Raw genomic sequence first — 24,825 nt, forward strand, 5'->3', positions numbered from 1 at the left:
GCACCGATTCAGAGACCTCGGACTTCTTCTGATCGCGCGACGCCTCACGTTCGTCAAATTCGACGCAGTCAAAGGCGCAAGGATTTGCGTCAAGAGTCTTCCAGGCCTTCCAGAGGAACGTCTAACCAAGCATCATCCTCTCGTGCTCGAAATGTGACACGCCGGCCCGAACTATGATATTACGTTCTGTGTATTTTATGATACGCTGGGATCATTTCTGCTGGCACGGGAATATATTCAGCCGCTTTCGTGAAGATCCCAGTGGCGATTGTTGCATGATGACTTGAACTCGTGAGGTAAGTCTTGTGCAAAACTGTATGGTGCGCCATGATGTGAGTTTTACAGAGCGCCAATGCGAACCTATTTCTCAGTGCGAGCATCCACAGGTTGACTGCGCGAACTTGAGGCACTCCAGGGCCGTCAGAGATTGTATACTCTCTAATATAGGCGTCTTTTATCTGTCAACATCCCGAATACAGCGTTTCAGGCGACAATTGAATTCCGTAGAATGAAGATGAATATGAATTTTTAGCACTAGCGAAAACAAGGCATAGAGATTGTTTTTCGACATGAACTTGTGTATCAATGTATGTATAAAACAGATCTTTAATCTAGCTTTAGTAAGAGCGAAGTAGGTTCGTCAGTGCCTTGGTAACATGCAGATCCATCAGAAATTCACCGCTGTTACCGAGTGGGACGTCGACTTGGACTTGGACGTCCGCACACCACAAGGACTGGGAGTTGAAATGATCCATCGTAATATCCACTCGAAGATCCGAACCATACAAGATGTACTGCTGAGTTATACGTGTCGGAACGCTAGGTGACCGAATTTCATCCATCTAATAACTACGGATGTCCAGCCAAAGAGCGCACCGTCTATCTGAGGCTGCCGCGATGAGAAGCTGTCGAGAAGAAGACAGCCTAACATGTGGTATGTACAGCGCCTGGTAGTTGTTAAAAGATGAGAGTTAAACTTGTTGTCGTGGCGCTTTTGGGCTCAACCTTTAGGGCCGGTCCTTTCGTTTGGCCGAGACGGATAGACGTTCCGTTGAATGACGCGGCCATCGGTCCGCTTGTGGGTAACCCTCCCCCCACCTTTTGCCCTTCGATATCGCGATGAAAAGAGGAGTTCTTCGCCATTGGATGCGATAATGGGGTGACAAAACAACTGAAAGCGGCGTTCCGAAGGTGGGTAGATGTTGTAATGGGATTACTAAGGTCTGCGACTTATCGCGGATTCTGATGTGTTATTTGTGGTATAAATAATGACCCATGGCTGACGGTTTCTGTCGCCATTGATGCGCGCTTTGGTTAGAACCAATATGTTCTCCTACACTCTCAACGACGGCACCATCATTCCCTGGGTCGCATTCGGCACTGGTACTGCCCTTTACAAGCAAGATGCTACAGAAGCCGTTCGTGTGGCCATCGAGAACGGCGTGACCCATCTCGACGGTGCGCAAATGTACGAGAATGAAGACACACTTGGCGCAGGGATCAAGGCATCCGGAAAGCCGCGCTCTGAGCTGTATGTGACGACCAAGTTGAAGGGTCTTGCGGAGGGCCAGACTATCAAGGATACATTGGTGATCTCGCTGAAGAAGCTGGGACTGGAATACGTTGACCTATTCTTGATCCACGACCCCACGTCGGCAAAAGGCGATCTGAAGGGGTGGTGGAAGCAGATGGAAGAGGTCAAGAAGGAAGGTTTGACAAAGAGCATTGGAGTGTCCAACTTTAGAGTCCAAGATTTGAAGGAGGTCGTCCAGGTTGCGACTGTTATACCTGCCGTAAATCAGGTAAGCATCCACTTCGCCAATCAGATTCAGTCCTTATATTTGGCAAGATTGAGTTCCACCCATATGTCTTCAAAGCTGCCGAACCTATCTACAGCTACGCCCTGGAGCACAAGATTCTTATTGCTTCATATGGTGGACTCGTTCCCATCGTCCGGGCTCCCGGTGGTCCCCTCGACCCCGTCGTTGGCCGCATCGCCGAGCGACTGAAGATCTCTCCAGGCCAAGTCTACACAAAGTGGCTCATCCAGAAAGGCATCCTCGTTGTAACGTACGGCCAGAACTTCGCCCTTTGAGGAAGTTTGTACTTACCTAAATACAGGACCTCTTCGAAGCCAGCGCGAATCGTAGAGACCCTAAAGACTCCTGACGTAGCGGATCTGACGTCGGAAGACATCGCCGCGATCCAAGACGCAGGAGCCAAGCTTCACAAGCGGATTTTCATGCGCCATGTATTTGGGGAAGCTTAGATAGAAGGAACGATACAGAAAACTTGTAACAGTATGATGTGAGTTGTCGGATAATTCGAATCCAACCCCTTCGGTTGGGACCTTACATGCGGCCAGGTCAATCACTTGTCAGCGGTCAGTTCGCCTTGGCGAACGCATATACACATGCGGTCATTGGTTCATCAGTATATAAATTCGAGTACCTGGATGGGACTCTCAAGTTCATCTGCAGGTACTGGGAACTGTCAGCTCAATCGGTGCCAGGACGGACATTATTGCTCTTCCTCAGGTCCTGTTCGCAATGGACAATTAAATTTCGTGTCTCTTAAAAGGATTGCCAGACGTCTTCCAACTTACGTGGATCTGTCTCTGTCTGTGAAGATGTCGTCGTTCTCTGTACTGTTCCTCACCGTCTTGATCCCACTGGTAGTCGTTGCCCAGACAAATATGACCGCCACTTGTACACTGTCTTCATTTAACTGGGTAATGATGCAATTTTAAGGTGCACGAAGTCAACTGATATTTCTCTTTCTCAGACTCTCAACGCGGTCTCCCAGGATCCATGTACTGTGGCATCCTCTTTGCTAGGCGTATGCGACGGTGGAAGTAAGTCTATCCTTGCTTTCTATATGGTGCTAGCGTCTAATATCTGTGTGCTAGCGTACGATATCCAATCTTTACCGGATCAGAGTCACTATCTTGGTCCAAGCATCGACGGGGCTAATCCCTGCCAATGTAACACCGTGTCCTATTCTCTCATCAGTGCATGTGCAGCTTGCCAGAATCGAACGTATGAGCAGTAAGTTAGGCTGCGGTCTATTACATGAACACAGTCTCACTCGCAATAGATGGAGCCTATGGCGTGTCAACTGTGCTTCGGTCGATATTGGAGGGTAGGATTTTGCATCCGTTGACGCGTTGCTTGACGCGATGTTAACTTTTGCACGTCAGTTTTCCCGACCCGATACCAGAAGGCACACACGTTCCTGGCTGGGCATATCTCGATGTCACAAAGGTAAGGCGGCTCAGATCCCTGAATCATTTTTACACTAATCACTAATATGTCTTCGGCATAGACTCAGGACACCTTTGACATCAACCAAGCGAAGCAGAATGCTAGTAAGTGCTCGCTGTCCCGTCTGTCATCTCAAATATTGATATAGTTACTCTTTGGACAGATGCCACAGAGTCAACTTTCGTCCCACAACCTACCTCGACGACCGCATCACCGGTGACCTCGTCTCCAGCGGCGACTTCCACTCAGGAAAGTCATTCCAACCGCGACAAAGTTGTGGGTGGAAGTGTCGCAGGCGGTGTCGTCGGTCTTATGGCGGTTGTTGGCTTGGTCGGTATCTGGACGTACCGAAGACGTCAACGTCACAAGGCCCGTCGCGACGAAGAAACAGCATCCGAGTCCAAGGACAAGGATGACGTAGAGGAAGTGTCCGGGCTTCCTACTCTCCGGGTAAGCTGAGAGCGGTGTGGATAAATCATGTTTTTATCTCGTCTTCATTAGAAGAAAACACCGCCGGGGCTTTGAGATAGGCGGCATTTTTTGTATTAATTGTCAGAATGGGTGGTCCCTTATACCCTAGTAGAGTCTCTGCATTTGAGGTTTGTAGCTCAGTACAATGTAATTTTTTTTTCACTCGACGCGCTTACCGTGATATCGACATCGTCCTTGTAGGAAAGTGCTTCCCATCGCACAGATCGAGTAAACACGTCAAATACAAGGTACAAGTAAGGTGTCCATCTCTGCAAATACGCAACCAAAGTCTATATCACAAGTCGGACATTACTACACACACATACATAGCAGTACTGACAGTCCAGATTTTAGTCTTTTTAAGTTAGCAGAGTGCAGCGCAGACCGGCTCCCTCATGCTATTTTCCGCTGTGGCGTGTAATGCCATTGAGCGGGTGGACCAAAGTCTCGGGCTAGTACCTCTCCATCTTCAAGTGAAGCATAAAAGGCAGATGATTCCACAGCAGGTGACATCTGCAATGTAGAACCAGCGTCACTCGCAGGCTAGAAACATAAATAGAGTAGGTGAGTGCACAAGGAGACAAGGAGTCACAGTAAAAGAAATACATAAGGAATTATGCTAGGAATGGATATTCTTGAGCTAAAGAGTAGTGATCAGCGCCTGAACAAACGGTGAATGAGCTGAACTACCTTGTATTGGTGTGTACAATTTCTTTCATCTCTTCAGGTTGGGAATTCTCCCGCGAATGAACAGCATGATACCGCGGAGTAAGGAGGCGCATTTCTCGATGTCTTCGCCACTTTTTCATGAGAAAGACTGACCCAATGCTTAATCCTAGTGTTGCTACAATTCCTACGATGACCCAGATGACGATACCGATCGTATGGCTTCGTGCCGTCGACTCAAGATCCTTCGCATTACTCGTGGGGCGAGGTGAATCTGCAGACGTCGTCATGGGAGTAGGCGTTGCGATTATCGAACTCGTAGTGGTAGTCACGGGAGGCACATTGAGAGTATTTGATGTAGTGGACTCTGGCACAAATGAAGAGTCAGGAAGTTCTATGCGGACAGCTCAGTAAAAAGTAGCTTTCGAGGGTGGTGTATAACGTTACTTTCACTGGCTAGACTTTGAGCGGCAGAAACATCGAATGCGTCGAGGTCCTGAACAATAAGATCGGCTGTTAAGACCAAACCACGAAAAGATGCTACGCAACTACATAGTTGGCATACGCCCAAACTGGAACTGTTGTCTCGATCGGTATATTCTTAGGAAAACTAGAGCCACGCTTTGAGTTAGAAACGGACCCCGCTAAGAGTACATACATAGAATAATATACCGCAGAGCAGTTTGCTTTCCATGTGTCCCATCTGCAATGATCTTAGTCTAGTTGTTCCGAGGCGGAAATGAAAGGTACGTTAGATAATTCCTCTCTTGGCATACAGCGCAAGCTGACACGAGAGAATAAACAACAGAACTGCATTCGCATTCGTTGGCTTCTTGGGGGGAAGTTGGCCCTGAGTAGTGTGTATTTGCCGGTAGCGGGTTGAGTGTAAAAGCTGTGAAAGGCGTACGTGCCGTCAACAGATGAGCTTTAGCACGGCAATGACTTACGTCCGTCAGTGCATTGGGAAATAAGATAAGCAGCGACTTCGCAGGGTGTTTGTTCACAGTCATTTTCTGTCTGTGGCAACAATAAGTTAGTGACAGCTCAGCTTACAACCAATCGATCACATAGTAGTAGTACATACCCATATATATGAAGATAAACAAGTTACATTTGACACAGCGCTAGAGCTTGTTCCCATGACCAAAAAATGCAAGGCCAGGGCGAGCCTTAGCACGTAGATGCAAAAAGAACAGATTCTGAACATGAGGAGGGCTCTCCAAGGGCTTTCTCATTCTGATCAGGATTCTAAGGATCCAAGCCGTATAGAGAGAGTGAAACAACCACCGGAACGTGCAGCCCATAATATGATAGGTCAATAGCATATCATGGGAATTGCCTCGGTAAGGGCTATTTTAGACGCACTTGAAGCACAGAGATTCTATATAGAAATAAATCAGTCATTTGATCAACTCCGAGTAAAAAAAAAATGGGCTATAAACTTATATGAAACCGGACGGTGGAATCAGGTTTCCTATTCGTTCAAGACTCGGACAAAAACCCTTCATCAATTCTTTCTAGATAATCGCTCGAACTCATGGTAGAGAAGATGTTCTGATATGCAGACCCTGTAGAGACAATGCTTGCAATACAGCGTCCACGGCATAGATAAGACTACATGCATTATATTTCGGGAGCACCGGTGTATCCGTGAGATATTATAGATCCAAAAGTCGTGTGTACGGCAGACGTTGCGTGTATTGACGGACTCGGAGGAGACAGACTTCTTTGCGAGGGTTCCTTTTAATTAGCATCATCAATACAACAAATGATCAAATCATTCAAGGAACCACGCACATATGTGTACGGCGACACGATGCTCGACAAGGGAGATGGCCCTCGTCGGTCCGTCAAGGTCTCTTGTATCGGAGGAGACGTAACGCAGCTACTTTCAATATAATCGACCATGTCCGTGGGACCTGAAGCTGGACGTGCCTGCCTGCAACGTCGCAGGAAGAACCAGAACAGCACAAGTGCTGTCCCCATCAGAAACACAATTCCGCCGACCACACCGCCTGCGATAGCACCCGCATTGGAGCCGCGAGAAGATCTCGCTGTTGAGGAAACAGCTGCAGAGGCACTTTCGTCGCCAGATAATGTCGAGGAAGCAATAAATGGTGCGGTAGAAGCTGTTGAAAACGAAGTTAATGTCGCTGAACTAGCAGTCGGCGTGCTTTCTTCAGCAACTGATTCAGCTTCCTCCGGGTTGTAAAGATCAGTAGTCTGGAGACCTTTATCAGAGGCGAGTCAACAAGTCAAGCGCAACCGTACCGAATTAATATTGATATACGCCCATTGTGGAACGACAGTTCCAGCGGGAACCGGTTTTGGGAACCTATAACAGCTGATATCGATCCTCGCTTCTGTCCGATTGAAAAGTAATCGTACAATCCTATGGCAACTACAGCACAATTGGCCGTCCAGTTGCCCCAATTCAGGTATTCGCGGTTTTGACAATCAGCACAAGCACTGATAAGTGAGTATGTGACGGTGTTGCATTCGCATAGATTGGCTTGTGAGGTAGTGGGACCTGCATAGTGGTTACTTTCGGGAAGTGCTGGAACGAGAAACGCTGCGTGACGAAGGACATGAGAGCTGTATACTAACCCTGAAAGTGGTTAAATAACACTTACATGTATTGAGGCATGCAGTCACCAGATATGCCGCGACCAAGCAAGGAGACTGTCCAAGAGTATTATTGGCCTAGAAGAATGCCTTAATCTGAGAAGATTGAGCGAGTCTGTGGTACCCTACACTCACCCAACCATATGAGGAAACACAGGTGGCATTGGTCGTTTGGCCTCTCACGAGACGCAGGCTAAAAGCATAAAGAAGGAATGACCAGAGGGACACATTCAAAGCCATCGTTTGTGGATCTGACCAAATAGTTGTATATGATTCCGGTATCACTGGTCACATATATTAGGACTTAGTCTCGGACAGCCTCAGAGGCTTGATGAACAAAAGGGAAAGGAGCAGAATCATAGAAGTAGGTGGAAGCTCTCAGTAGATCATGAGAAAAATCAGCGCGATGTATTATTACATACATGACAGACAATTGAAAAGATTACGCGATGGAATCACAACTCGGGAGCTCCAGAATACGTATGATTGGAGGGTAAGGTAGGTCCGGAGGAAGCGGATCCCATGGATTGATGTGTTCCATGTGTATGCGTGTTGGCCAAAAGAACGGGAGATGGTGAGGATGTGGGATAAGTGCTCGGATCAGAAGGATCCTTGGGCATACCATGAGTCTCGGCAATTTTTAAAAAAAGATCGTGTAATCTTACATATAACTTCGGAGCGGCTTGGTCTACGGGTAAAGCGACGAAGTTGCGGGGGCGAGCATCCATATCGAGAATGGGCTCCGATTCGTGTTTCGATTCGGAGCGTTGCAGGTGTATGAGCCATACACTCAGCCCAATTAAGGCTACAAAAGCGACACCTCCGATGACACCTCCAACAATGGCACCAACGTTTGTACGTTTCTGGGATGCTACACTGGAGGATGTAGACGGGGATGCTGCTGTCGGAGTAGGGGTAGGTTGAGCGGTAGACTCAGGAGCATCTGTCCTAGCAGCGTTTGAGTCGGTTGCTGAGTTCAAGAAATCAATTAACTTGCCTAAATCCGACTTTGCCTCTTGCTCGTCAAAAGAATCAGTCAGCTAATATGGAGTTCAACGCCGGCTTTCATGCTTTAGAGAATTAGGTAGCACACCGAGACATTTTGATAGGCCCAGTGGGGGACCGCCGTTTGTTCAGGTATGTCATTGTTAAATCTATCAGTCTATGAAGGTCTCTCCGCCGTTGTGATCGAACACACGCAAACTCACTCTCCAACTGGGACATTTACACTGTCGGTGCAGTTGAGATCAAAAAGAGACCACCTGGATTCGCGTAGATGATGTGAGCGGCCGGCCGAACGTACAAATATGAGCACCTTTCATAAGTACGCCCCTGGCAAAGCGCACAGGCGCTGATAAGCGAATAGAACACAGAGCTACATCGACAACTATTCGCCTGTTCAAGAGTGGGACCAGCGTAGAGCTGTCCCTCGCTCAAAGGAGTAACAGTAAAGTCTGCAAGATGCTCTGAACATCGATACAGAAATGAAATACGGAATTACTTACTCCCAGAGTTGCATACGCCTCCGAGATAGGCTGCAACCATACATGGGCTTTGATTAAGGGAATTAAATGACTTGATATCGGTTGCCTCAGCAGTGTTAAAAACAATATCCAACGCGACCCACCCAAGCGGAGTCAATGGATGTATTGCAGGCTACCTGCGCTACTTGAGAAGTGACCAACGACACGAATTGCACAAGCGGAAATAAGACAGCCCAGGTATGCCATGGGAAGAACAGCATGGTGGTAGCCGTATAAGGAGAACCATTCTGCCTTTTTATAAGAAGCCTGAGAAACGCGGGATTTCTAATCATACAGGAAGCTCCGAGCGGTAAAATGTCCTGGCTTGAAATGAACCCAATGATGGCCAGAAGGTTAGAATTGCCACAAAACAGCCTCGGCGCGCCATTCCAGATGTTAAAGGGATGATAGAAGCTCCGAACCAGGAATAAGCACCCAAAGAAATTGTATTCAATCTTCAGCTGTCCCTGGATACAGTGTGCCAATAAACAATGTATGGTGAGAGACGACCATTGGTGCAGCAGCACCTTCGTAGTACGGTTGAAATGAATTTCAGAGCCATGTTGAATAAATATTTAATTACATATTTCAGTGTATTTTTGGGCAAATCACGCGGTGTGCCGTCGGCTCAGACTGTGGGAAAGTATTGGTCAGACTGTACAGTAGCCACCGAACTGCACCCAACCACGACCAAGGTCCAAAAGCGTCGACATTCCTCAAGATTTCCATGGCCCCGACGACGTGAGTATCCTGTCTCCCTGCTGCTGTATGCCTTGCTTACGGACCTTCCCCGTATATTGTAGCGTCCCCACTGCTTCGGTATGACATTGTCGCGATATATGAAAATTTTCACTCAACTTATCCTAGGCAATCGAAGTACCTGAAACCCTCTTGAAGAAGAGGAAACAAAATGAAAAGGCTCGTGAAGAGCGTCTAGCTGCCGCTGTTGCTGCCCGCAAGGTAGGTTCGACACTCCTGTGCTTCGCTTTGCTTTATGATGCATACGATACCATTCGACATAAGGCTAGCGTTATCGCGCGATGCTGCCTTAATTAACCATCTTTCGGGACTGAACGTCTAGCTGTTGCTGTGATTTGGTTTGCTGACTGCTTATGTCAATAGGCATCGAAGGCCAAACGAACAGTCATCTTCAAGCGTGCTGAGACCTATGTGAAGGAGTATCAAGCGAAGGAAAGGGAAGAGATCAGACTGAAGAGGGCAGCACGGACGGCTGGCGACTTTTACGTCCCTGCTCAGCCCAAAGTATACTTCGTGGTTAGGATTCGGGGGTGCGTCTCCCTAATTTGGTCGTACACGGTTGCTACTGACATTGCTATTCCAGTATCAACGAAATTGCTCCCAAGCCCCGAAAAATTCTCCAGCTTCTCCGACTCCTACAGATTAACAATGGTATCTTTGTCAAGGTCACGAAGGCTACCCAGCAAATGCTCCGTCTCGTTGAGCCTTATATCACCTATGGGTACGTGTGAATATCACTACAAGTTGTTAGTGTTTCTGAACTACCAATCCAGCGAGCCCAACCTCAAGTCCGTGCGTGAACTGATCTACAAGCGCGGCTACGGCAAGGTTGACAAGCAACGTATCCCTCTTGCCAACAATGCCGTTATCGAGGAGGCTCTTGGCAAATACAACATCCTCTCCATCGAAGACCTTGTCCATGAAATCTTCACTGCTGGCCCCAACTTCAAGCAGGTCTGTACTACCTTAATGACATTTTCATCGCCTGACATCTTGATATAGGCCTCCAATTTCCTGTGGCCTTTCAAGCTCTCCAACCCCAACGGTGGTTGGAGGACACGGAAGTTCAAACATTTCGTCCAGGGTGGTGACTTTGGTGATCGTGAGAGCAACATCAACTCCCTCATCCGGCAAATGAACTAAGGGTCCTTCATGGAGTGCGGTTCGGCGTCGTATTTTTACTATATGCTTGTATGTCCCATGCCATGTTAACAATGCATACAGTCATCTCAAGGGCCAATTTTGTTACCTCGTTCTTTTTGAACCATTGTCGTCATGAGACGAGGCGGCTTGAAATGGCTTCGTACGATAGTTGTTCTTTATAGTGACTGTTGATATCGCAGCGTTCTCGGCTAAACCTTGTGCTTTCATCTGAATCTAGGCTGGAAGTGCAGGCGGAAAATTGTTCATCGTAGAATCGGCGGCGTCAAGCTCTAGTCTGCGGGACATTTTTACGGTCAGTCTACCCGAGCGCAAGTAGCCAATTCCGTATGCCGGTAAAATGCTGCACATGGGCTTTTATATATAATGTATATTTACAAGTACTAGCTAAATTACAAGATTCTGTACATACGCTTTTTCTTGTTGTGTTGTTGCACGGGAGCGTTCCTCAAACTGTGACTGGGGTGTGTTCATTTGCTGTTCACAGCGCCTTCTCTCCCTTTGTCATCCCTCCCACGCATGCGACGATGAAGAGGGCAAGTCCTGGTTAAATATCAAACGAGGGGACGACATGGTACAGTTGTCGCTTCATTCAAGTTCGTGCGAAACTGCAACTATTTCACTAGTTCATGCCTGCGGGATGTTGCAGTCGGGAGAGCGGAATGTTGTAGTCGGGAGGGAAGCCGATTGCAATAAGGGACCCACCTTCTGATATTATGAGAAAAACCTTACCGCCACAATCACCAGAGAGAAATACATCCAAGGTCTGAATTGCGAAGCGAATATATCGCTTCTGATATTCAATGTTTCCGTCGATAAAGGCGTCCCTAGTCCATTCTAGAAGCACATGCTTGTGGAGGGAAAAATCACCTTCCTCCGTCAATACATTCAAGGCTGCAAGGACGGTCATGCGATGAACAGCCAAATCCGAACAAACGGCATTTTTTGCCGTTCTACTTCCAACCATGTCGGAATTCAAAGACAATGTTAGGATTAATGTTCAAAGAAGCACTACTTGCAAGCGTGAGCTCTCGAACAGCAGATTCGCAGAGATTTCTGCATAATCTGCCTGCGAACACTGCGACGTTTGAGGAAAAACGTCTATAATTAAGAGCCATCAGCATGCAATAAGCTAACTACAAGCCGAACGGCGCACGAAAATTGAACATCCTTCTATTCTTCACGTTCGCGTCGAAAATGCACGCTCATCAAGATAAGTACGAAACACTCTAGCATTAGGTCCCATTTCTTTGTATGCCACATCCTCGTGATACTTGTCTGCATAGTTGGACGCATCGTTTCCTGTAATAATTAATAAGAACAAAATGATCATGCGGCAGGTCTGAATGTATCCTCCTCTTCGGTTTGGCAGGGTGTATGAATCTATAAAGCAGTTGCGACGATGCGTCTTCTGCCTCGACAGTGGCTCCTTAGGTCAGGAAGTTTGATTTAGAGTCCCTCTCTTCGATAGCCATATTACTCGTGTCTCTTCGAGAATTCTCGGTATTGACCACACGGTCAGTCGAAGAGGACATTGTGCATGAACGTCAAAGATTGACAAGTCGAAAAAAGACAATTTCTATCAATAGGCACTGTATTAGTAGCCTGCATTAACTCCTTCCTGGCGATGTCGGTATCCCTGGTACATGCGTACATTGCATAGTTTCAAGGTGTGAGGAAGATGAAGACGGGCCTGGCACACTGGGCATTTGCTAAGTCGAGTTGCCAACGTGGCATTATTGGGGACGCAACTCGCTAACCTGGTTGACGAAGACATTGAAGCAACATATGGCAAAGGACAGAAAGTGAGATGCATACAGCGGTGTGGAATCAAAAGGATGTCGATCCTTTTTTAGGGCTGATGATCTTAAGTCGTTATTGGTACCATAAATCTGCTGAGGTTGTGTTCTCGCGCTGTTAGAAGTTTAGAACTACTGCTATCATGCCCCTCCAAAAGCTGTGCCAGCTATGCGCGTTACTTCCACCAGGTGATTCGGGTGATGCGTCTTTGTGTAGCAGAGCTTGCGTGTAGTTGTCTGTCCGAATCTGCTCCACTTGTAACTGGGTTAGGCGAAGCTCTGTTGCCCAAGAAAAAAAATAGATTATCAATGAACTAGGGAGTACATGCAAGAAGAGGACAGAAGGAAAGTCATTCAAGCGAAATAGAAAACACACACAAGAAAAGCCAAGAACATGGGAATGGCATATACCTAGGACATAGTGGTAAGGATTGGAGACAAAGAAGAAGCTACCATGCTCACCGGTGGAGCAGCAGGGTTTGCTTCTACCGCTTCTTCATCCTCGTCCCTCTCCTCGTCCTCATCCCCATCCCCGTCCTCACTGCCATCCGAGTCGTTCTCTCCCTCGAAGACCTCTATTTCTCCATCATCGAGCCCAAATTCATCGTCAAGATCATAACGAAAAGAAGTTGTGGTCTAAGACGATGAGGGTAAACGTCAAACAGAGGTTGAAACCGACTTACTGGGGTGTCCTGTGGGATAATCACAGGTGTCTGCGGGACTGGCAGGTCTGTAGTCCCTGGTTCAAACTGAGACGAATTAGTATACTGCAAGCTAGAAGAAGCGGAAGGCTACTGTACCATGAACCTACGGGAAGGGAGGTATGGCTGGTAGCGTGCAGCATACGAAAAATCGCAGATCGGTAAGTGAAGAGAGGGCGAAGAATTTTGATCATTTCCATCGTAAGCAGGCATATAACGAGGGACAAATTTCTTGCAGGAGCGGTGGCAAGGCATTTGAAGATGAAAGAATGCTGCAGAAAAGTGAGTTTATATAGGGGAAAATTTTAGCTTTCTAGCTTCGTAAAAGATAATGTAAAACAGCCGAAAATTATTCTTCAATTATCCCTTTTGAATATGTGTGAGACCGGTGCACAGTCGCGAGGGCCGTCGTTGAAGAATGTTCTTTTGAACACTGATCGACACAACGCGGAGGTATCCATAAAAGCAGCAGATGCCGTCCGGAACGTTCCCACCGATGAATACGATTGGGTCCAGAAGATTGGATCCAATTTGTAGTGAGCGCGTCGCAGAACACCCTGACAGCCTCGAGGCCGAACAGTGAAGACAGGCTCACAGTTGAAGACGTCGGGGATACGATGCCCAGATGATTTTTGGTTTATCCTGCCGTATCTTGAAACATACACCGTTGTCAATGATCCAAAGCACGCTGTCGCCGATATGCTCCTTGCTCTTGCTTTAAATCTAGAGTGGTATCTTCGGGTAGGGTATGCGGGTAGGTAAGACACCCTGTCAAAAATTCCGCGAACTTCTGATATTGTGAAATCCCTCGTCTTTTGTATCCAGAACCCTGCAGCGTCTGCCGTCGGGGGGGGTATTAATGCGCGTGTCACGATTGTGACGTGACGGAATGAGTCATTTACGTGTCACACCAATAAAAGGCTCGGAACCGTGTGTATGTCGTGTTATCCTGTATCAGTGATGTACTACCACCTCTGAAATGAACAGCGTCGTTCAGATGCCGCACAACTGGAGTGATTTCTCAGGACAAGACTCGCCTTCTGCAAGATTCAGTGAGACCATTCTTGGCTCATCATCAATGCGCACGGACCTCAAGGAAATCAGCCGCTTGACGCAGCGTTAGTCGCCTGGACTGCAAGATACAAGTTTACTCTCCAAGGAGCAAGACAAGAATACAGCAACGCACCCTCTGACCGTACTATTTTTCTCTGAGAAACCAGCTTTGAGGGCATCGCGACGTCACCTACGTGCTCCTGGGATTGATTATCTTGCTGGCCATCTCCATTGCTCGCTAAAAACACCAAGAAGAGTGCCCCCTTCGTTCCAAGGATCTACTGTCCCAGTATCTCGATTGTTGAACCGTAAGGTTGCGTCTGAGTGCTCTCGCCATCGATTGGCCCCGCCATTTCTGCCTCTCAAGGTCTTGTCCATCGCCAGTATGACTCAAGAGCAACGTCGAAGGCTTGTATATACCTATCGCATCAAGAACCCTCAAAAGGCGCGATGTGCAGGACCAATCAACGGTCAAAATCGACGAAGTGAACCATGTACGCGAGAAAATGTCATCTCTGTGGCTGTAAACAGAACCAGATGCCTCCACCGTGAGCGACGATGCTGGCGGTGTATAGACAGTGTCGGCGATGGTGGTAGGAGGGATGGTGTGTGTTGGTGTTGGTTGCGTTTGGAGAAATAGGGTTTACAAATCAAACTATCGGAACTATCGATCGCAATTTATTGCCGCAATGCCTCACCGTTTGTCTATTCTTTCTAATAAATATCACCTTGCTAACCGCCATATTGTTCAGTCCGCCAGTGCAGTTTATTTTGCAGAAATCACCTATATCGATTTTTGAACTGCCACCGTGCAAAATGCTTGTTTTCGGTTCGTCGCGGTTTGAAATTTCGGCTCTTCTGAGCCACCCGGATTGCCTTCTTGTTTTTCCGACGATGGCAGGCCTAGCGGAGTCCTTGCGGTACTGACGTCGAATTTTCTGCCGAGCGGAGCAAGAAATTTCTTGTAAAACCCGGTCTGTATTCCACGAGGACTTGGTTTTCAGTTTACCACCGTACTATGAATCGTTCCTTCCTTTACCATGTTTAAATTCAGTACGTTCTGTCTTTTACTTCCATTTCAGAATCTTAGTCCCCATTTTTCAGTCGAAGACTTTAATATTCTTTCTGGTACGAAACGGGGGTTCGAACAAGGTTCAAAAGTCTTCCTCGGTATCTCCAAACACACATCTGCCGCTACGAAAGTGTAAAATTGAATCTTGGTGCTACTCAAGCAAAATGTGTGCTACCTTTCCTTGTTCTTGGCCCCGCACTGCTCTAGTTCAACGACACGTTCACAATTGAAAACTCTTCCTCTGTAACTGGCTCCCATAACGTTCAGCAATGAGTACAGGAAGTTTCCGGGGAAGCGTGCTAGTCCTTCAAAAGAGCTCCAACTGGTGATTCTGCCTTGGTAGCTTCCTAGCTTCTATCGATATTCGTCATTTATAGGAGTTTATGTCGCATAATCGATACTGCCCCAACGCTCCACTTGCTACCTGAATAGCCCACTTTTTGGAAAGAATTTTTGCCGCATTTTCAATCTCCTTCCCCCTATTAATTCAGACTTGAGCCTGTCCCCACTTCGGTTGATGACAGTCGATCAACCAAGAGCATCTGCTTGCTCGGGCTGATTGATTGACATCAGCAACTGATGGTGAGGATGGTTTGAGTCTACTACTTAATTCCTCTTCGATTATGATGATGGCCTGCCTTTGTAGTATGCTTTCCCATTCTCTAATCGTCCTGAAGATTACGAATACTGTAGTTGCTTCTGGTAATCATGTGGACATACCATACCTTCAAATCGCACTATGAAGCAGCTCTTATAGTCTCGCAGAAACGACTCTGAACTTCTTAAACCTATGACGCTGCCGTCGATGCTAGAAGCATCAAGCATGGGTTACACCGAACCCTCAATTTTGCGGAAACTCCTGAACCTCAAGGCTTGACCACAGCTGACCACTGATACTTGAGCGAATGAAAATCAGACAATCGGCGTTGCACCCAACCCTTCCTCAGCGGCAAATGATCAAAATGATGCGCCAAGTCACTGTGGGAATACTAGACCGGCTGCCTGGGTTTGGCTGCGAGTTGCTTCGGGCTACGGTCCGTTCTTCACTTCATAATGCATACAGTCATCTCCCCGGCCGGTTTCTTTATGTCTTAGTTCCTCGGTCAACGTCGCGAGATGGTCTAGGATGTATCACTTCCTCTGAGGAAGGAAGGCGGTTTATTGGTCGATCTTCAAGTTTCTCTTTAACAGGAACATATAGATGGCAGTAAGACAGAAGAAAGCTTGTATATTATCTATGCTCTAGATACATGCGGAGGTGAATGGTCTACTACGGTACGAAGCCTACGCTCTGTTGGATACTGCTGCGTCCTCAACAGTATGTCACCCTGGAGTGCCGCCTTCCTTCATCGACAGAGCGACATATCGGCCAAAGGTTCTTGACGGAGGCTTGCGAATCCAGAAAGTAACAATGTGTTACCAAGATTCTCAGCAAACGATTTCTGCGTCGGAGTGGCCATTCTCTTTTCTAATAACTACTCCAGGTTAACAGTCAATGCTGGCGGCTTGACCGAGGAACCCAAGAAGTGAGGATGCAGCAGATGATTGTCATGGTCAGCCTCCCACTTCCAGGAAAGACGCATTGCAGTAAATACTCACTGACTCTCTATCCAGGTCCCCCGAGAGAAATTCTTCCTTTGTTTGAAAATATCTCCACAAATATTTGCAGCATCCTTGTGCACAGCTGCCGGATAATGGTGGTATCGAACAGTTTTCTGTATCATTCTGGAGAGTTCCGCGAGGCCTGTTGCTTGCAACGAGTTACGGGAACAACAAAATCGGAGCATAGTGACCATTCAAGTTAACGTAGACCTTGCATTACTCGTTTCTTGATAATTACGCCGTAACTGGCAGCTGTACTGTCCCTCTTGTTCAAAACACCATAATTTGATCTACATGAACTAGAGCAATTTTGAATGAACAGAAAATATCAGCGCAGGTCATGCTTCTCCTGTGATACTTTGGACCGTGGAATTGATGACCCAAAGAAAAGCCTTGCGTTCTCAGATTATGTGCAGTTAAAAATTTATAAAAATCCTTTACTGACTCAGTGGGAAACGAAGCCCAAGCTTCTTCTCTGCGAATTGGCGAAGCATATGCCAAGTTAACGGCTCCAAACAAAATATGACATTGCATAACTGAAAAATATATAGACGAGATCACATTGTAGGGACTTCGAGCGCTAGTCTGGTAAACACTTAGAGAAGGTCCGTTAATCTAGACGCTGAGGGTTGAAGCGATGTGTTTGCAAATTCATTTCGAAGAGCAAGTTAGCAGATATTTTCTGCCTGGAGACTCTGACATCTGAAGACAAAGGCGTAGGAATAGAAGGAGTCCAAAATGCGCAACATACAAGAGACGATCAGAAAAATAGTAATGTCGGGACTCAGCTCGTCGTAGTTGAAAGGATCGTTGTCTGGCATGGGTAGATGAGAAGGATATCATCGGTCCATAGATGTCAATTACATTGGGGGATCGTTAATGAGCAAAGTCATACGAATCCTCTTCGACTTGGCAGGATACACAGTATATTCATAATACGGCGTGCCTCAATACCTTGTTGGTGGCCATATTCCGTTGCTTCTACGAGACCTGGCATCGGGAGGTACGGGCACTTTGCGTCGACATCAAAGAACAGAGAGGTTGACGGTGCATTACTTTCATGTTTTGTATCGTGCTGAACATAACTGACATTCATCGACAAGCAAAGTATCGCTTCAAGTCACAAATACTTATGCATGTCAGTGACTCATCCTGCGTGGCCCAACAAAATTCTATGGCTATGGCACGCAACATAGTCACTTTGGACGAAAGGGTCTGAAAGGAACAAATATTACCTCATGTTGACCCAAAATAAATTAACCGATACATATATAGTCCAAGATCACACAGAAGAATTCGAAGGCGTCGACCGCCACCAACTCCACGCCCCGATACCAAAGAAAAAGTTGAAAATGCCCACAATCGCGGAGCCAGCACCGAATAGAGTGAAGATCCACCAGATGATGCCGATAACCCTGTCGAAAACACGGCCTGTATAGCGTTTGTATGTCGCCAAAGGGTCTGGGGTCGGGGAGTAGTAGCTTCGGAGACGAAGAGTGGGTGGCGTAGGCGACGTCACTGGTGCACGGGGAGGGATGAACAGCAGCGATACGACGGGTTTCTGGGGCAGAGTCAGAGATAGAAAGAGTAATCAAGATAAAACCTACATGATCAGAGGTTGTGTATCCAGGGACAGAAGTGTACAGTAAGTTTGTAATGTAGGAATTATTGGGGGTTTCTGGCGAATCCGTATACGTGGTATATAGAATTCTATCTGTCCATGAAGGTACCCGTTTCTCACTGCAATGATGAAATCAGCGCTGCTTTCGAAGGATGGACGGAACCCACCTGTACTTGTCTACCTCGCCGAGGTCATACTTGTAGCTGCACTTGAACTTCCAAAACTCCCCCTCTCGAAGACCAACAAGGGTCGTTCCTTTCCGTCGCTCGGTCAAAAGCTGGTCGAATTCTTTCAGGGTTTCTCGCGTTTCCGGCGCGGCCAAGACGGCTGCGACATCTGGTTCTGTATGAAATGCGTGCAGGGGATGACAAGGTGGTATTGAAAGACGAAAGTTGAGGTCCCCGAAAATGAACAAGTGAGAGGTGGAGTAGATGGTCGTTGAAGGCGACGACGGCGAGGGAAAGAGAAGGGTGCTGACGATATGGTTGTAGTCGTCGACGCGCTGCGCCAGCCTTTCTGTATGTGCCGTGAGATGGGCACATACGAACCTAGTAACATGAAGTGGATAAATGCCGCAACATGTAGGCAACTCACGTGTACACCTCGCCAACGCTTCCATTTTCTCCTGGGGCGCGGAAACGGACGCCGACTGCACCCTTGTTGCCCATGTACAGTGGACCGCAACCCGTCCAGCTGGTCTGCACGTCGCACACCGTCTTTGCGATACCTTCGTCCTTGCCGTAGACGAGCAAGGCTACGCCGACGTTGACGACCTTTGCGATGAGCGCATATCGTTCCTTATTGGGTGCGTGTGCTTCGAGCTGGGCGAGAATGTGGGCATTGCGGTGGTCGATAACGGACTTGGAGAAGCCGGAGACTATTGAATGAGGTCAGCTGCGCACGGTCGCAACTTGGGGTTCAAACATACGCCCAAGATGCAGCGGCAGAAGTTCCTGGAAACCAACTGCGATGATGTCCGGTGCACGGAGCGAGCGAGAGAGAAAAGTAGAGACTTGCAGGGTAGGGGAGAGCCAGTCGACGAGGTCCTGAGGAAGGCCTAGACTTCCTTGGAGGTTGGTATTGTAGGTCGCGATTTGAACCAGGACGCCGTCGTGAGGCAGGCCAGTTGGGTGCATGACAGTGACAAAGGCTGACAAAGCTTCCGAACAGCGACTCCGGAGAACATCATGATCGGATCGACTACTCGATCACCAAGAGTATCTACTACAAATTATCTTCTCTTAGCGTAATCAGTATGAATGAAGAAGGTACGTTGGTATACGAAACAAATATGTAATCGGTCAGCACTTTTCTATGGTCTACTTGGACGACGGCCCCCGCGTAACCCTCAGATCCTTCAGCCGTCCACTGGCAAGATCAAACACCCAACCATGAATGTACACATCTTTGCCTTTCTCGCTCTTGTTCTTCCACGCATTTACGATAGTCGGCGCCCGCGACAGGTTGTCTACCTGCATCTTGACGTTTTCTTCGATGAGTATCGGAAGCGCCTCTTCCTTTGGCGCAGAAGACAGGTGGAGCGACTCAGCCAAGGCCGTGAGCGGACATAACCACTTGTTGATGGCTTCCTCTGGCGACAGCCCTGCGACCGTAGCACATGGTTCTCCTGGGGTGTACGATGGCGCCGCATTGAAACAGGCTGTTGCTCCTCCACATTCCGAATGGCCGACAATGACAACTGTGTTCCCAGATGAGTGGGAGGAGCAAACGCATCGGTTGGGATAATGCTATCACGACAGAGAAAGAGAAGAAGCACCGTGTTCGACGCCGAGATGATCAACGGCATAGGTCAAAGCCGACAGAGCGCTGTCATCGTCGAGATGGAATTGGCTAAACGACAAATGAGTACGGAAATTGTTTATGACGGATGACACGCACTTGGCAATGTTTCTAAGGACGAAAATCGTGCCGGGACGTGAGCCAGTGATCACAGACTCGGGAACGCGGGAATCCGCGCAGCCTATCCACAGAACCTACGAGAAAGACAAAGCTGTGAGCAACATATCCTGTGGCGGACGGTCGAAACATACTAGGGGGCTTTGGCCCTGAGCTAGCTCTGTAAAGAACTCTGGCTCAGCTTGGTCGACGTCAGCAGCCCATTGAGCATTGGAAGCGAATAATCTTGCAATAATAGAATGTTCAGACATGGTGGGGAAGAATGAGATGTGAAAAAGACGCTGCGGCAACGGTCTTTATATCGGTGAGCTCAGGAACAGGCAAACATGTGTATCAAACTGACTATTGAGTATTCCGATTGAATGGAAGAACACAGTGACGGTATCACGGTGACAACAAAGGGAGAATGCACGACCGACCGGGTACAGTTAGGTCCGCTGATAGGGAAGGGAAGGGATAGGAAGCCTGGGAAGGGTACCGCCGACAAGGAAATGAAGAAAAAAAAAAGTCCAGCGCTTCAGCGTTGAACGTCACTGTCAAAAAGGGGTCGATCCTCCGGTGTTATGTAATCACGTGAGATACCCCCCCAACCTCATTTTGCAACTTGCGTAATCTCGTTCGTTCTGGAGCTTCGTTTGCCTTTATTCATTCGCTTCCGGACCTGTATTGATGAAACTCGTGCTCTTTCCCCTGAGATAGTCGCTGTTCCATTTGCCTTCATTTGGTCGCTCGTATCTCCCTGTGGGTCGTGCACAATATTGACCCGCGCGACGGCAGCGAAGCTGAATAGTAATAAGTACTAAGAATAACGGCCCTTAGGTAAAAATAGCAGCAATGACTCCGGTTACCAACATATCGTCAACATACCATATGCGCCAAGGCTCGAGCTAAGGCCAGTGCAAAGCGCAGACGGCCTTGGACCACGCGATAACGTGCTCGACTGCAGGTGGCACACAGGCTATCCATGAGGCATATGAACGTGTCCTGCCCTGGCCACGAGTCCGGTACGGATAGCGTTTGGCCGCGAGATATTCCGTCCGGTCATACGCGGACTGTGTGTCACCCAACAGACCATAAACAATTCCTATAAGCGAGAAGAACCCTGGTGAGAGAAAATAAGAGAGAATGGTATGGTATGAACATAAGCGTAACACTAGAGTAATCAGGAATACACTCGGCCTGGGCTTCTTTATTATTATACCCTCCCCCGCTCACCGCCCAGATGAGGAGGACCCTGTCCTTCCATGCAGGTCATCGACCGCTTCATTGATGTCAACAAGAGTGTCGTCCCGCCAGACACCCCCATCCACGGCAACTTCTTCTTCCGCATCCAACATATGGGGATGTTTTTCTGGATCAGGCAGACGAACGAGCGCCAAGCAGGCCAAGGAGATACACACCGACCCGACACCAACAAAGAACATTGTCCTCGGAAACGTCGCGACAGTTTTGATGTACACAAATGCATATAGTGAAGGACCTAATATCTGGGAACTGTCATAACCAGTCAGAACTACCATCTCATGATTGGGAAGCAACGAAACCTAAGGGCCTGTATGACACTCAAAGCGCCGAACAATCTCCCCGATTCAGTGCCTCCTCGTTGCGTATAGAGTTCCAATGCAACACTTTGGACAGCGGGCGAAAATCCAGTAGCCATTGACCCGAGTATGCTTGAGAGTGTGAAAACGAAAGGACTCGTGGTAAATCCAAGCAATGCGTAAGATAGGATGTCGATGAACAACGATACGCGAGCAAGTCCCAAGTCAAAGCGAGATGAGTGGCGTTCAAGATGGAAGCTCGATGAACGGTCCGAATCAGTGTGAGAAGACTCTGAATCATTGCTATCGGAGGGTATGAACGGCTCTCTCTCCCCCATAGACATATCTTTAGGTTTCGGTTTGCACAATTTGATCGCAACTGTTATAATGAGCTGGGCATTTCGGCACAAAACATACAACTCCAATCAGCTTACAAGGAAGTATCAAAGTCAAGAAGAAAGCGCGCGCAGCACCGACTAAACTGAGCCAATATCCGATCTGATTAATTGCCATGTTAGGACGTAAAGCGAATTACAAGGAATTTACTCACATTTTCTGATGTCCAACCAAATACGGCAGCAGCGTATTGGAACTTATACGTGTAGGATCCCTGACGCGAATCAGCACCAGCAATTATCATTGATAACCAGAAGGCTTACTATCAACGAGAGCGTGAGTCCATACGCGACAGCAATGATTGTTAGATTCCAGTCGCGTTTTCGACGCTTCAGATGATGTCTTTCTGGTCCATTCATTTCCGGCAGGAAGACGCTCAAGGGACTCAAGAATCCAAAGAGACGCTTAAGTACACCCGCCTGCGGATCGGACTCGTGGTGTTTGATCGTCGATGTCCGTTTCTGCGCCTGGGTAAGAGATTCGGGGACGATGAACCACAACCAGAGGGCATAGAGAAGATGAACAAAGGTAGCAACGTAAAAGACCGAGATGGTCTCCCCCGTAACGCGGATCAAAAGGCTGCCAAGAGTGGGACCAAGTCCGAATCCAAAGAACAAGAGACCAAGGCTTAAAGAGAAGACGCGGGATCTATAGGACGTTGAGTGGGCAAAAAGGGTCATCAAGGTAAAGCTACGAGCCGCGTGGCTGAGGTGGAGGTGTCCGCCATATAAGCGTGCATGCTCGCGATGGCCGTGGATGTTCCTGGTCATAGTCAGTGCTAAGGTTGACAAAGATAAGAGCAACGGTACCTCCTAAACACCCTTCGACTATTGGTCCAAGAAGGAGGAACCAATACCCTCCGGGAAGCCTTTCATAGTAGGTATTGACGACAAGAAAGTTGAAGTCTGTGCTAAGAAGGCCGATGACTGAGATTCCGAGGACAGCTGTACGGCCGTGACGATCTGAGTACTGTATACATATTAGAATAGGCGGATGGACCTCGTGAGGATACTCACAGAACCCCATACCGCTGTGGTCAGGCATCCCAGCACGCCCATAGTGACAGCCATGGCTATAAAGCATTGAGGAACGGTCGGCGCATTGATAGACTGTACATACCCGCTGCGAGTTTTGCAACATTCGCCTGGACGACGGGGTCAGAAGCGCACCTATCGCTGTTAGCATTCTTCGCTAGTTCTGGCATATCGCGGAAGAATACAGTAATAAGGGGGCGGTGTTGCCTGACATGGAGATGCGCCTCCAAGGGAGTGGCGTTGGTGATGATGAGTCCCGCCAACTGATCGTCGTATACATCGGGGACATGTACGGCGCATGCGAGCTTGGTGTAGATCTCAACCCTAGGAGCAACGGTGCTAGACCAAGCGATACTGGAGATTGGCATCAAGGCCAAGAGCCTGGGAAAAATAAGAATAAGACCGATGAACTGACAAAGGCCTAAGAGAAGCACGCACCAGACGGGCGAGGGTCTTTTCCACCATGGTAAGAGAGCCCTTGCCTTGAGCTCTTCATCGAGGTCCGCGTTGTCGGATAGTCCTCCGATAACCGTTTCCTCGACCTCATGGTGATGAGGATGAACGAATTCGTGCAGCAGTTCAGCATCCCGCTCGCTGACGGCCCCCTCGGATGCCAAACCCTGCGGATCTGCCAGCATTGAGGCGACGGTGGTCATCGAAGACCTAGAACGCGACCTGGACTGGGATGATGTGCGCAGCCTCGAGTGTTCCGTTGAACGCGACATGATGGTGGAGTAAAGAGAGGCGCGATATCTTGCTGCTGAGTGTATTGGCACAAGGTTCGAGCTAGGGAAGTGGGATACGCAGAAATACCCACGCGAACAGGTCGTGTCGGTATCATAATAGCTCGCGGATGCACAGATGACCAATCAGTAAATATATCGTCAGCGAGATAAGGCGTATCTCATCTTCGTGATTAATTATCTCTTCCATCCACCACCACAAGCAGTAATGGTTTGTGCTTCTGCGCCACTGATATTCACGTTTATCCACGGTGAATATAGTCTCAAACAGTCGACATACCCCAATCCATCAAGGATACCTTGCGAAAGTTCAGATTTGCCCGTCGCAATGAGGGCCATGCTGCGCTCATCATCAAGATCAACAAGGCTACACTTGCGATGGAGGAAGTAGAGCAATTTGATAATATCAGCGTCGAGGAGCTGGCGGAAGGTAAGTGCTTGATCGAATACTGAGGCTTTGGCTCATTGACAGCAGAGCTTCCGGAGAACAGTCCTCGATACGTTGTACTCAGCTACGAACTGAATCACTCCGACGGACGGAAATCGTTCCCACTTGTCCTTGTTAACTGGGCGCCAACATCGAGTGAAATCGGATTGCTGACGCTGCATGCCAGCGCGTTGATCAACTTTCAGAACACCGTACGCTTTTCCCTTCGGCCTGTGGTGCTGATGCTCATCAATATCGTAGGCTAGTGTCAGCAAAGTCGTCGAAGTCAGAGACGGGCCTGAAGGTCTTACCAAGGAGGTGATAGACAGCAAATTATCATGATAGAATAAAAATGTGTACCCACTACTTGAATGCCGACGTGCTTCCATCGAACGATTCGGTACCGAAGCAATGCCGTCAGCCCTGTTCCTCCTCCTCCATGTGGCTACAC

General features: G+C 48.1%; 12 protein-coding genes across 12 annotated transcripts; 6 read left to right on the top strand and 6 right to left on the bottom strand.

The window, feature by feature from the left end:
- Nucleotides 1-1,325: 1,325 nt before the first annotated feature.
- BT62DRAFT_890776 (Aldo/keto reductase) lies at nucleotides 1,326-2,269 on the top strand (the record flags this gene model as incomplete). The annotated part of the gene is made up of 3 exons (XM_043183036.1): nucleotides 1,326-1,802; nucleotides 1,856-2,070; nucleotides 2,122-2,269. 3 exons carry the CDS (start codon nucleotides 1,326-1,328, stop codon nucleotides 2,267-2,269), a joined length of 840 nt encoding a protein of 279 aa, XP_043041475.1.
- A 105-nt stretch (nucleotides 2,270-2,374) lies between these two features.
- BT62DRAFT_745857 (uncharacterized protein) lies at nucleotides 2,375-3,931 on the top strand. Its single transcript, XM_043182126.1, has 8 exons — nucleotides 2,375-2,619; nucleotides 2,679-2,731; nucleotides 2,785-2,854; nucleotides 2,909-3,047; nucleotides 3,097-3,141; nucleotides 3,200-3,263; nucleotides 3,325-3,367; nucleotides 3,427-3,931. The coding sequence occupies exons 2-8, from the start codon at nucleotides 2,696-2,698 to the stop codon at nucleotides 3,720-3,722; spliced, it is 693 nt and encodes a 230-aa protein (XP_043041476.1). The 5' UTR covers nucleotides 2,375-2,619; nucleotides 2,679-2,695; the 3' UTR covers nucleotides 3,723-3,931.
- A 493-nt stretch (nucleotides 3,932-4,424) lies between these two features.
- BT62DRAFT_746594 (uncharacterized protein) lies at nucleotides 4,425-5,013 on the top strand. The gene is made up of 2 exons (XM_043182131.1): nucleotides 4,425-4,796; nucleotides 4,854-5,013. Exons 1-2 carry the CDS (start codon nucleotides 4,542-4,544, stop codon nucleotides 4,905-4,907), a joined length of 309 nt encoding a protein of 102 aa, XP_043041477.1. The 5' UTR covers nucleotides 4,425-4,541; the 3' UTR covers nucleotides 4,908-5,013.
- On the bottom strand, nucleotides 4,911-5,602 carry BT62DRAFT_745982 (uncharacterized protein). The gene is made up of 3 exons (XM_043182127.1): nucleotides 5,485-5,602; nucleotides 5,059-5,417; nucleotides 4,911-5,010 (listed from the first exon to the last, which is right to left on the bottom strand). The coding sequence occupies exon 2, from the start codon at nucleotides 5,408-5,410 to the stop codon at nucleotides 5,120-5,122; it is 291 nt and encodes a 96-aa protein (XP_043041478.1). The 5' UTR covers nucleotides 5,411-5,417; nucleotides 5,485-5,602; the 3' UTR covers nucleotides 4,911-5,010; nucleotides 5,059-5,119.
- Nucleotides 5,603-6,554: 952 nt separating this feature from the next.
- Nucleotides 6,555-7,372, bottom strand: BT62DRAFT_746535 (uncharacterized protein). The gene is made up of 4 exons (XM_043182130.1): nucleotides 7,161-7,372; nucleotides 7,034-7,103; nucleotides 6,789-6,972; nucleotides 6,555-6,735 (listed from the first exon to the last, which is right to left on the bottom strand). Exons 1-4 carry the CDS (start codon nucleotides 7,263-7,265, stop codon nucleotides 6,648-6,650), a joined length of 447 nt encoding a protein of 148 aa, XP_043041479.1. The 5' UTR covers nucleotides 7,266-7,372; the 3' UTR covers nucleotides 6,555-6,647.
- Nucleotides 7,373-7,966: 594 nt separating this feature from the next.
- Nucleotides 7,967-8,923, bottom strand: BT62DRAFT_746093 (uncharacterized protein). The gene is made up of 5 exons (XM_043182129.1): nucleotides 8,653-8,923; nucleotides 8,531-8,600; nucleotides 8,341-8,479; nucleotides 8,023-8,287; nucleotides 7,967-7,973 (listed from the first exon to the last, which is right to left on the bottom strand). The coding sequence occupies exons 1-4, from the start codon at nucleotides 8,839-8,841 to the stop codon at nucleotides 8,230-8,232; spliced, it is 456 nt and encodes a 151-aa protein (XP_043041480.1). The 5' UTR covers nucleotides 8,842-8,923; the 3' UTR covers nucleotides 7,967-7,973; nucleotides 8,023-8,229.
- A 274-nt stretch (nucleotides 8,924-9,197) lies between these two features.
- Nucleotides 9,198-10,624, top strand: BT62DRAFT_746773 (60S ribosomal protein L7). The gene is made up of 7 exons (XM_043182132.1): nucleotides 9,198-9,289; nucleotides 9,352-9,367; nucleotides 9,416-9,508; nucleotides 9,671-9,837; nucleotides 9,891-10,028; nucleotides 10,081-10,261; nucleotides 10,310-10,624. Exons 1-7 carry the CDS (start codon nucleotides 9,276-9,278, stop codon nucleotides 10,448-10,450), a joined length of 750 nt encoding a protein of 249 aa, XP_043041481.1. The 5' UTR covers nucleotides 9,198-9,275; the 3' UTR covers nucleotides 10,451-10,624.
- A 1,733-nt stretch (nucleotides 10,625-12,357) lies between these two features.
- BT62DRAFT_930072 (uncharacterized protein) lies at nucleotides 12,358-13,125 on the top strand. Its single transcript, XM_043185854.1, has one exon. It carries the CDS (start codon nucleotides 12,722-12,724, stop codon nucleotides 12,884-12,886), a length of 165 nt encoding a protein of 54 aa, XP_043041482.1. The 5' UTR covers nucleotides 12,358-12,721; the 3' UTR covers nucleotides 12,887-13,125.
- A 4,852-nt stretch (nucleotides 13,126-17,977) lies between these two features.
- BT62DRAFT_1003768 (inositol polyphosphate phosphatase) lies at nucleotides 17,978-19,452 on the bottom strand (the record flags this gene model as incomplete). The annotated part of the gene is made up of 5 exons (XM_043176973.1): nucleotides 17,978-18,256; nucleotides 18,303-18,435; nucleotides 18,484-18,864; nucleotides 18,911-19,193; nucleotides 19,245-19,452. The coding sequence occupies 5 exons, from the start codon at nucleotides 19,450-19,452 to the stop codon at nucleotides 17,978-17,980; spliced, it is 1,284 nt and encodes a 427-aa protein (XP_043041483.1).
- Nucleotides 19,453-19,464: 12 nt separating this feature from the next.
- BT62DRAFT_946813 (carbonic anhydrase) lies at nucleotides 19,465-20,729 on the bottom strand. The gene is made up of 5 exons (XM_043187994.1): nucleotides 20,577-20,729; nucleotides 20,368-20,527; nucleotides 20,216-20,310; nucleotides 20,094-20,167; nucleotides 19,465-20,015 (listed from the first exon to the last, which is right to left on the bottom strand). Exons 2-5 carry the CDS (start codon nucleotides 20,482-20,484, stop codon nucleotides 19,636-19,638), a joined length of 666 nt encoding a protein of 221 aa, XP_043041484.1. The 5' UTR covers nucleotides 20,485-20,527; nucleotides 20,577-20,729; the 3' UTR covers nucleotides 19,465-19,635.
- Nucleotides 20,730-21,120: 391 nt separating this feature from the next.
- Nucleotides 21,121-23,842, bottom strand: BT62DRAFT_979792 (MFS general substrate transporter; the record flags this gene model as incomplete). The annotated part of the gene is made up of 11 exons (XM_043189468.1): nucleotides 21,121-21,335; nucleotides 21,534-21,727; nucleotides 21,778-22,153; nucleotides 22,209-22,272; nucleotides 22,325-22,384; nucleotides 22,434-22,818; nucleotides 22,869-22,932; nucleotides 22,980-23,139; nucleotides 23,187-23,242; nucleotides 23,290-23,585; nucleotides 23,643-23,842. The coding sequence occupies 11 exons, from the start codon at nucleotides 23,840-23,842 to the stop codon at nucleotides 21,121-21,123; spliced, it is 2,070 nt and encodes a 689-aa protein (XP_043041485.1).
- A 249-nt stretch (nucleotides 23,843-24,091) lies between these two features.
- Nucleotides 24,092-24,767, top strand: BT62DRAFT_930077 (uncharacterized protein). Its single transcript, XM_043185855.1, has 3 exons — nucleotides 24,092-24,377; nucleotides 24,423-24,586; nucleotides 24,636-24,767. Exons 1-3 carry the CDS (start codon nucleotides 24,326-24,328, stop codon nucleotides 24,714-24,716), a joined length of 297 nt encoding a protein of 98 aa, XP_043041486.1. The 5' UTR covers nucleotides 24,092-24,325; the 3' UTR covers nucleotides 24,717-24,767.
- The last annotated feature ends 58 nt before the right edge of the window (nucleotides 24,768-24,825 follow it).

This window comes from Guyanagaster necrorhizus (genome assembly GCF_019112545.1).
Source record: "Guyanagaster necrorhizus MCA 3950 unplaced genomic scaffold BT62scaffold_8, whole genome shotgun sequence".
Taxonomy (NCBI): Eukaryota; Fungi; Basidiomycota; class Agaricomycetes; order Agaricales; family Physalacriaceae; genus Guyanagaster; species Guyanagaster necrorhizus.

Coding starts and splice junctions, on each gene's coding strand:
- BT62DRAFT_746093 (XM_043182129.1), bottom strand. CDS start 8,841: ATGATTAGAAATCCCGCGTTTCTCAGGCTTCTTATAAAAAGGCAGAAT. Junction 8,601..8,652: donor CATCCATTGACTCCGCTTGG/GTGGGTCGCGTT, acceptor ACCGATATCAAG/TCATTTAATTCCCTTAATCA. Junction 8,288..8,340: donor CAGGGGCGTACTTATGAAAG/GTGCTCATATTT, acceptor ACGCGAATCCAG/GTGGTCTCTTTTTGATCTCA.
- BT62DRAFT_930077 (XM_043185855.1), top strand. CDS start 24,326: ATGGAGGAAGTAGAGCAATTTGATAATATCAGCGTCGAGGAGCTGGCG. Junction 24,378..24,422: donor CGTCGAGGAGCTGGCGGAAG/GTAAGTGCTTGA, acceptor CATTGACAGCAG/AGCTTCCGGAGAACAGTCCT. Junction 24,587..24,635: donor TGATCAACTTTCAGAACACC/GTACGCTTTTCC, acceptor TCAATATCGTAG/GCTAGTGTCAGCAAAGTCGT.
- BT62DRAFT_946813 (XM_043187994.1), bottom strand. CDS start 20,484: ATGTCTGAACATTCTATTATTGCAAGATTATTCGCTTCCAATGCTCAA. Junction 20,311..20,367: donor CTCAGGGCCAAAGCCCCCTA/GTATGTTTCGAC, acceptor TCTTTCTCGTAG/GTTCTGTGGATAGGCTGCGC. Junction 20,016..20,093: donor TCATCTCGGCGTCGAACACG/GTGCTTCTTCTC, acceptor CTGGGAACACAG/TTGTCATTGTCGGCCATTCG.
- BT62DRAFT_930072 (XM_043185854.1), top strand. CDS start 12,722: ATGCTCACCGGTGGAGCAGCAGGGTTTGCTTCTACCGCTTCTTCATCC.
- BT62DRAFT_746594 (XM_043182131.1), top strand. CDS start 4,542: ATGAGAAAGACTGACCCAATGCTTAATCCTAGTGTTGCTACAATTCCT. Junction 4,797..4,853: donor ATGAAGAGTCAGGAAGTTCT/ATGCGGACAGCT, acceptor CGTTACTTTCAC/TGGCTAGACTTTGAGCGGCA.
- BT62DRAFT_745857 (XM_043182126.1), top strand. CDS start 2,696: ATGACCGCCACTTGTACACTGTCTTCATTTAACTGG. Junction 3,048..3,096: donor CAGAATCGAACGTATGAGCA/GTAAGTTAGGCT, acceptor CACTCGCAATAG/ATGGAGCCTATGGCGTGTCA. Junction 3,264..3,324: donor CATATCTCGATGTCACAAAG/GTAAGGCGGCTC, acceptor TCTTCGGCATAG/ACTCAGGACACCTTTGACAT.
- BT62DRAFT_746773 (XM_043182132.1), top strand. Junction 10,029..10,080: donor GAGCCTTATATCACCTATGG/GTACGTGTGAAT, acceptor CTACCAATCCAG/CGAGCCCAACCTCAAGTCCG. Junction 10,262..10,309: donor CTGGCCCCAACTTCAAGCAG/GTCTGTACTACC, acceptor ATCTTGATATAG/GCCTCCAATTTCCTGTGGCC.
- BT62DRAFT_746535 (XM_043182130.1), bottom strand. CDS start 7,265: ATGGCTTTGAATGTGTCCCTCTGGTCATTCCTTCTTTATGCTTTTAGC. Junction 7,104..7,160: donor GTGTTTCCTCATATGGTTGG/GTGAGTGTAGGG, acceptor GCATTCTTCTAG/GCCAATAATACTCTTGGACA. Junction 6,736..6,788: donor GCTGTAGTTGCCATAGGATT/GTACGATTACTT, acceptor CAGCTGTTATAG/GTTCCCAAAACCGGTTCCCG.
- BT62DRAFT_745982 (XM_043182127.1), bottom strand. CDS start 5,410: ATGACTGTGAACAAACACCCTGCGAAGTCGCTGCTTATCTTATTTCCC.